The sequence below is a fragment of the Mercenaria mercenaria genome, chromosome 9 (assembly GCF_021730395.1).
Source record: "Mercenaria mercenaria strain notata chromosome 9, MADL_Memer_1, whole genome shotgun sequence".
Lineage (NCBI taxonomy): Eukaryota > Metazoa > Mollusca > Bivalvia > Venerida > Veneridae > Mercenaria > Mercenaria mercenaria.
The window spans coordinates 68,011,465-68,020,601 of NC_069369.1; the positions used below are offsets into that span (position 1 = coordinate 68,011,465).

A 9,137-nucleotide genomic window follows, 5' to 3' on the forward strand; every position below is an offset into this window, starting at 1 on the left:
CTGATAGGTGACCTATGCCAGAAATGTTATTATACCCAATTAAAACATATGAAGACAAAATGTTTATGTAGCGTTTGGTATATTATATTCATGTGATACTTTACTCTATGTTGTGGTTGTTGACATAGACATAATTTCTTATTGTTACAGGAAATAAGGAAGAAAGCTTCAACAGAGAAAGAAAGGGAAGAAACCAAGCTAAAGTGTGTAACTTGTAAACATTTTGAGAAACAGGCTTTGATACTTGATAAAGGACCTGGAATTCCAGACAAGGAAGCAGATGAACCAAACGTTTACATTTGTGATGTTTGTGGAAAACAATTTATTAATCAGAATACATACAAAAAACATGTACGTTCTCATGAATTGGCAACAAAGGCAAAAACTGAACGAGAAAGAAAATGGAAATGTAACGATTGCGAGAAAGTTTTTGGAAGCGAGGGTAATCTAAGAGAACATGTTCGTCAAGTGCACTTAAAAAAGCCAGGAGAATTTATGTGCCATTTATGTCCGAAATCATATACTCGTGCAACACGACTAGAAGGTCATCTAAATAGTCATTACGGTATAAAACCATACTCGTGTAAGTCGTGTCGTACACCTTTCCATGGAAAATCGACTCTAATCGAACATCAGAAAAAATGTGAAGGTGGTGTGACTGTGAGGTTCAAATGTCAATTTTGTCTCGAATATTTCGGGTCTCAGACTGAACTGAAACAGCACAGAATGCAGGAACATGCTAATGTGTTTTGTTTCGCCCCATGTGGTAAAAAGATAAGATGGAAAAGTTCGCTTAAAAAACATACAGCAACTTGTGGTAACTGTAAAGACATTGGAACTGCAAATTGTTTGATTTCCGGAACTTAATGATCTGTGTTTTAAATGAAATTGGTATCTTGATTTGGCAAAACAAGAACAAAAATCGTCTTTCTGTAGTTTGGCCATATTAAGGTTATACATCTTTCAACTGTTTGACCAAATTAAAGCTATACAGTATACACATATACAGTCAAGGTTAAAGATATATTATCTATTTCAATACAGTTTGATATATGTTGAAATTAATTTATCTGACACTAATAAATATCAAGGCAGTTAAATGCATGGATTATTTTTTCATCACTTCTAAAGACCCAAAATATTCACGCCAAGTGGCATGCAAGTATAATACACAACTATATTTTCATTGCTTATAAACCTGTATTACCTGTTGACAATTTCCGACTAAGTCACATAGCTTTGAGGCCACATGATGGCCGAACAGTTCATAATGGCGGAACAGTTCATAAAGGCAGAATATTTCAGACCTCACAATGCATGATTGGATGTGTTTGTGTACATCTTAACATCATCATAAGAGATATATGCATTTTACTGGAATTCGTGATATTAGAATGTTTGTTACAGAAACAGCTACGTCAGTTGACAGTTTTGTTTTTTCTTAGTTCTATAATTTCAAAAGTATGAAGCATTAGGTGACTTTTAAGCTATACATGTTCATTTCCACCAAAAATGATAAAGTGGGTGAAAATAAATGTTAGATATTGGTAGAAATGCCAGAAGAATTATATTTTCTGTCTGCAACGGTTTACTACCTTATGTACAACTTTTTTGGTTATTTATAAGAATATTGTGCAAATATCTTATGTCTGTAAATTTGTACCACTAGTCCCAGAGCGGTCACTTTTTATGTATTTTTAAGAGAAATTATTTTTCGCCTTAAAATATATTGGTTAGTCCCTTTAAATGATATTAAAGAAGAATAAAACAAAACTGAAAATATACGAAATAAATCACAATTTAGTAATTTCCATTTTGGTAGGAAATACATGTGATTAGTTGTACTTGAACTATGCATGGAAATTGTCGATCTACACACTAAACATGTTCATGTATATTATACCCAAATGTAAACTACTAAAGTATGATTTATTTGTGAAATGAAACTGTATGCAAACGTATTCAAATGAAATGGCAAGTAAATGTATACATCTTACATCTGTCGCAAGATGATATACATATATGAAATTACATGCAAACATACTGGTTCTTAGAAATTACTGAATGAAGTCCCTGTATGACTTGTACTTGGCGGTGTGATTTTAAATTACTAAGGATCAAAATAACACTGAACTTTTTTATGTATCACCTTTAAAAGATCTCTATGTTTTTGTACAAATTGTTTGTTGCTGATTTCGGTAGGACTGCTAGACATGGAAGAAAAAGAAACAAAACATGCATGTGTCCTAAGATGGCCTACTGAAATCACTTTGATCAACTGACTACAAAAACAACGGGTTATCTGCTTACCACAGGAAATCTTCCTATGACGTTTAATGACTGTCGGTCAAAGCATTCTTACATAATCTGGCAGAAATAGTTTTCAATGTCAAGGTCACTTCGACCTTGACCTTTGACCTACTGTCCTAAAACATTTTCTACTGACAACATGCAGTTGGACAGCTGTAGGCCAAAGCCTTCTTCAGTTACCGATTGGAAATGGTTTTCAGCCTCGCGTTCACTGTGATTTTGATCTTGAGCTACTGTGCCCAAACGCATGAGGGGTCAACTACTGACAACAGGCGGTCATCCTATGAAGCTTGACGCCTTTAAGCCAAAATGTTTTTCAGCTACTGATCAGAAACCGTTTTCAATCTCAAGAAAACTGTTACTTTGACTTTTGACGTACTGACGGCAAAAACAATTGGAGTCATCTACACACCACGGGCAATCAAACTATGACGTTTGACGCCTGTAGACCAAAGCATTCTTTGAATTATTTTATTAATTGGAAATGGTTTCAGTGTCAGAGTCACTGTGAGCTTAACCATTAATCTACGGACCCCCAAAACAATAAGGGTCCTCAAATGACCACAGACAATTGCCATATGAAGTTTGATGCCTATCAGTATAAACCGGAAACTGTTTCAGTCCGAAGGTCACTATGACGTTAGACTTTGACCTACAGACTCAAAAAACAGAGGGTTTTCTGCTGAACACAAGCAGTTTTTGACGACTGTATGCTACAGCGTACTTCAGTTATCATTCAGAATTCGTTTTGGTCCCAGGGTCAGTGTGACATTGACTTTTAACGTACTGACCCCAAAAATTCATAGGGGAACTGTAATGACCACAGGCAATCATCCTATGAAGTTTGATCCCTTAGAATATGTTTAAGCGGGTTTCAGTTATCATTTGGACAGACAGATGGTCCAACTACTATATGCCTCCTCGTTGGGGTGCATAAAAAGTACTTTCGCAATGCTGTCTTCAAATAGATGACTATATAGTGTAGTTGCATCGTGCTTGACTACCAACCCAGAGGTTTGTTGTTACAATCCCAGTCAAGACGCAGGCACTTTTTGTATATATTTGAGTATCTCCTACCTAAGAGGCCAGCGCTGGATCTTTAAAGAAAAGACGGCTTGGCATTTATTAGTCCTACGCATTGTGCACATTACGGTTTAGGAATAACCTATACTGTGTTGGTGCGCTGTAAAACCCAAGTAAATAAATAAATAGGAATATATCAAAACACAAAAATATATGATTAACAACATCTTTACTAACAATCTACCTGACCATTACATGTTCTGTCATTGTCAAATACGGTGGAGACATAAAATGTTCTCAAAAAGTTGTCCCCCCACTCCTAAAATGAATGTCACTTGTAAAGAAATAAAACAAAACAATTGCTTCAAAGTATGTTCCATCTAGTTATGTGAAATTTCAGCACATGAACATTATTGCAAAAAAAACAAAAAATGCACCAAAACGAAGGTATTTAACAGATCTGTGAAAATGATGCATTTTGAAATGCGTTGAACTGTCCGAAAGTGAGGCTCCTTTATACAACCTTTTTCCTGAATTCAATGTGTATATCAGTAAACTGACAATTGTTTAGTAGAGTAATATACATGTTTTATAAGCTGTTCAATTTTCATGTGCACCAACCCTTATTTCTATGATTTGATTTCTTATTTCTAAATCCTACATACAACGGACGGATGGTGTTGATTTTTGTCTTACAGTTTTCTTAGTCGTGTCCTTAAAAATTAGGCTCTTGTTGCTCTGACTTCTGACAAGTTGTTGAGTACATTGTTGTTATTATACCTTAACTTTACCTTAATTTTATGTTCCGCTTTATTAACTGTTATTTTTGCACTAATGTTAGAACCTTTCTCAGCGCGGATTTTATTTACATTGTGTTGTTTAACTTGTGGAAAATATTGTAAGTGCGAGGTTGGCATGTCCTAAACGCGTTTAAACCCCCAGTTTCCTTTATATATGTTACTGACCGTTCCAAGGCGGTGTCCCTTTTTTTTAACTGGTTGTTTTGTCTGTCTTGTATTGTCTGTTGCATATGTTTTCTTGTTTGTTGTAAACGTTTTTATTCCGCCTCACTCCCCGTATTGCCCTCTCCTTTCCCTTGCATTTACGCTACTTTTTGCACCCCCTTTACTTTTAGTAAGTTTTCGTAGCTCCCCCATGTTTTGGCGGCTGAATCCTAAGACGGTACTTGATTGTTTTTTCCTACTTGTGTGGGTGCGTTTGTATGCTTGTGAGTCTATAACGGTGCCCTACTGTTTTCTTATGTGTTACTTGTTCGTTTGTCTATGTTATTCAGTTGATTGTAGTGGTGTATTTTTTTGGTACGTGAGTGTCTGCGCTGTTGTGATTTACGTTGTAGTGCGACTGTTTTTAAAAAAACATGGCATTCCCTTGTATATTCGTCCTTGTTCACCCCCCCCCCCCCATTTTGCCCCTAACCATTTCCTTCCCCTCCATATATATTTAGCATAAATTAATATGTACTTGTTGGTGTTTGAAGCTACCCGTCTGAAATATTTTTCCATAACAGCTTCGTTTTGTTGTGGGCCTACTATGCAAATGTGTGGCTCTGGGGCTGTGTTTTTGGTGCTCTCTGCTTCCGGGAAATCTACACTTACCTATTATCTTTTGGTGTTGTTTGGATTTTTTCTCAAGGTGCAAGTCTAAGCGTTAAAGATCCAGATTGTCAGGTTTGCAAACAGCTTTACTAATTTAGCTGCACGCCTGTGTAAAAATTAAAAGGTTTCTCTCTCGCATTTTGTTCTTGTTGTGTTTTCTGGCTCTATCTCTCTGGCCTTTCCTAGTAGAGGATGCATTTGGATCCCCGAGAAGCTGTCTTTTTATAGAAAGTTTCTTTAAACACGCTTGTCATGAAAATGGTGCGATATAAATCTTGTTTAATAATAACAATGATGATAATAATAACAGTATGTGAAATGCAAGGGGTAAATTGCATATTTGAACTCTTACATACAATTTGATATGAAATAACATTTCAATATAAAACCATTCAAAAATTAAGGGGAAGCAATTCTTATGTATAAATAATAATTTCTGTTTTGTAATATTTGATTTGAAAGATAACTTTCCAAAAAGATGAATATATGTATATTTATGCGAAACCAACTAAAGGGAAGTCGTTTAGAGGACAGTCTGCGAATGATACTTTGTTACTAATGCCACCAGTCCGATTCTGGAGAGTTTTATGACATGTCTCCATTTTTTTTACTTCATAAACTAGGATCCTAGTACATTTGTATTTGAATTCAAGAGCAGATACAGCGGTTCAATTGCAACAATGTCTGACTATGAAACCAGGGGTCGTGCGTTTTAGACCTCATCTATAACTAAAAGTTATTAATGTAGAGATAACGATCTCATGAATGGGTGCTTTGCACTAGACATGCTTAGAAGCAGGGAAACTTCTGGAATTGGACCAACTTGCGTATCTTGTACTACTAAATATCACAGTGTAAGGTCCCAGACTACTGCAAAAATGCCTTAATATACTACAGAACCCGATACTTGAAATACTAATAAATGAATAATAAAATCTACCAGCAACCCCTTTGTAAGCACAGAATGCAACCAAACGAAACAATAGCAGACTTTGTTTGACTGGGTCTGTTCATCATCATGCGAGGCAATAAAATTTATAACACCTCACATGCTCCTTCATTTAATACTGACTTGGCCAAAATATAATTATTATAGTGATATATATATATAATATACTCCATATTCTGAAAGAACCAGAAAATTTAGCTGTTTTTAACAACACTATGTTAGGGCTCATAAATAACAATTCAGCTCGAAGGGGAAACATATATTTTCTCTTACCTGATGACAAATAACACATTAAAATTGGTAGTGAACTGACTAACAGATATATAAAACTGACATACTCCACCTTTACACTTTCCGCATGTGTATTATCTTTTCGCTCCAAACATAGTGCGTAGTGGTCTCCCATGACAAACTAGCACATCTGACTCAAGAGAGAAATGGAACACCTTTAAAAAGCTAACTAGCTATCAGGCGGATGCTTCCAACATAATTCATCCTCTAGAAACCGAAAATGGAAACATCGTTTTTGAAGCAGCTGAAAAATCCAAAGTTCTAGAAAAGAATTTTTTCAGTGGTCAGCATGTAGAAAAGACACAGTTTGATGAAAGTTTCAGAATTGAAATAGAGTGTGAACTCCAAAACATTAGAAATAATGAAAAGATAGTTGTAAAAGAAGAAAGTGAAACATTCTTAAATAGAGACATAACGTATGAGGAAGTTGAGGCATCACTGCAGTTTCTTAAAGCAAATAAAGCCCCTGTTCCAGATGAAAAATACACTGCCCTCCTTATCAATGCTAACGAACATTACATATTTCATCCATTACCTTTTTCTGAAATCTTGGAAAGATGGAATGTTACCAGAACAATGGAAGACTGCAGTCATCAAGTTCCTAAAAAAGCAAGGAAGACAACTATACTTCCAACCCAGTTCATACAGGCCAATCAGCCTTACAAGTGTGCTTGGGAAATGCATGGAAAGAATTGTTCATTCCCGGTTATATGCCTTTTCAGAACACAACAATATCTTGGACACAGAACAAGAAGGTTTCCGAAAGTTTAGAAACACAACACATGCCTTGCTTAGACTGGTACAGTGCTGTATCGATGGCTTCAACAAGAAACAAATGACACTGGCAGTATTCTTAGACATGGAAAAAGCTTTTGACACTGTGTGGAGGGTCGGTCTAAGAGTCAAATGACACAGACTAGGCATAACAGGAAAGATGTGGTCATGGATAGACAATTTTCTGACCAACAGAAAAGGAAAATGTCTCATTGAGAACAGATTAGGAGAAGAATTATCAACTAAGATTGGTCTCCACACAAGATTCAGTGCTGTCTACCCTACTGTTTAACCTCTTCATGGTAGATGTCTTCCGGATTATATCAAGCAACAAGGTCAAATTTGCAGATGATGGCACATTATGGCAGACTGGAAGTGATTTACAGAACTTGACAAAAACAGTAAATGCTAATCTTGAGGTTATTGCAAGGTGGACTTAAAGATGGAGAATGAAACTTAATGTTGACAAGTCTGAGTACTGTATCTTTTCTAAATATAAAGACATTCTGCCAGACACAAAACTAGTAATAGATTCCAAAGTTATCAAAAGATTACAAACCCCAAAATTTTAGAAGTCACTCTAGAAACTGAACTATGTTTTAAACACATTGAAGATGTAGAGAAAAGAGGATCAAGAGCCTTATTTATTCTTCATACAGTCTCCAGAACAGAAAAGATCAGTGTAAAGAATATGCTGCAACTCTACAAATCCATAGTGCTGCCTCAACTTGAGTATGCGTCAACTGTTTGGCAAATATGTAACTGTCAACCACTGGAAACAGTCCAAAGGAAAGGGTTGTTGATGAATCTGGGCCTACCAAGTACTTCCAGCAGAGATGTTGCTGATGTTCTTTCAGGTACATTACCACTTGATTTGCGTAGAGAAGAGTTAAGTATCTATGAAGCCGGAAACTTGCTAGCAAAAAAATAGAGACCATCTTACAGCTAACAGACTAAAGGAAATCAAGGACAACTTCACCCATGAAAAGTATACATCCCCTCTTGGTAGAATGGTAGTCCAGATAGATGACATGGGGTCTCTTACAGAAATAAACCTCAAATCAGTTGAACCAGAATTCTCATACTTGGAGTACTTTCCAACAAGATCAAGACCAGAGTACTGGAACAACATGGGCTCCTCCAAGTCAAGAAGCAAACAACAGGAAGACGAGGCAAAGGCACTGATAACGCCGTGGTAGAAGATACTGACGACAAGTCAATGGTAGCATTTACAGATGGCTCATGTAGAGGCAGCCCTGGACCCTGTGGCTCTGTAGCCTTTGTTTTCCTGCCATATGGGGAGACCGTAGAGCTGAAACAGTCAGTTTCCAAACTCTCTTCAATTCTGGTTGGTGAACTGGTTGCAATTAAGATTACGCTGGTCCTTGTCACAGAGGAAATAAAAAAGCGGCAGATCAAAAAAGTGAAGATCCTGAGTGATAGTCAGTCGGCAGTGGGAATCCTATCGCTCGGCTGGGAGAACAATGCATATCCCCAACATGCTCCGAAATACGTCAACTATGGGACAAGTGGAAGAAAATGGCTGCAAAATAGACCTCCAGTGGACACCAGGGCATGCTAACATACATGGGAATGACAAAGCTGACATCCTTGCTAAAGAAGCGGCCAAGGAGGCTGAAGACATGGAGGCAGAGGAGTTTGATCAGCCAGCCAGTCAGACAGAAATACGTGCTGCAGCATCGCTGGCTACCTGTGACAGTTGGCAACGCAGATGGGAAATTTCAGAAAGTGGGCGGACTCTTTTCCAGTATCAACAGAAAGTCAAACGTAACAAAAGTAAACATTGATGGCCTACCGCATCAAAGATCATATTAGCACTACAGAGTGGTTACTGCTTGAAAGACTACAATTACAAAGTTGGTTTGATTGACTGTCCATACTGCGAATGTGGAAGTCGTGAGACAGTAGAGCACTTTTTTTGTGAATGCCCTATATACAACAGTGCAAGAGAAAAGGCAAAGAAAGAGATGTTTCTCTTGACAGGTATATCAGTCTTCAGTGAGAAGCCCTTCCTAACCATTGATGAAAATGGCCCCAACAAGGAACGGCGACGGGCACTCAACAACGAACTGAATGATTTCATTGGAGCCACCAAGAGTTTTGGTTACCGTGGTCCGAGCTACAGCTTTCAAATTTGGACCACTTGCATGGAC

General features: G+C 37.2%; 1 protein-coding gene across 2 annotated transcripts in view; it reads left to right on the plus strand.

Annotated features, from left to right (window-relative positions):
* Positions 1–1,100, plus strand: part of LOC123547376 (zinc finger protein 14-like) — a 47,830-nt gene extending 46,730 nt beyond the window's left edge. For both annotated transcript variants that reach the window (XM_053551650.1, XM_053551651.1), the window contains exon 5: positions 151–1,100. In XM_053551650.1, coding sequence (XP_053407625.1) covers positions 151–867 — 717 coding nt within the window. In that variant the 3' untranslated portion in view covers positions 868–1,100. The remainder of the gene's footprint in view (positions 1–150) is intronic.
* Positions 1,101–9,137: the final 8,037 nt, after the last annotated feature.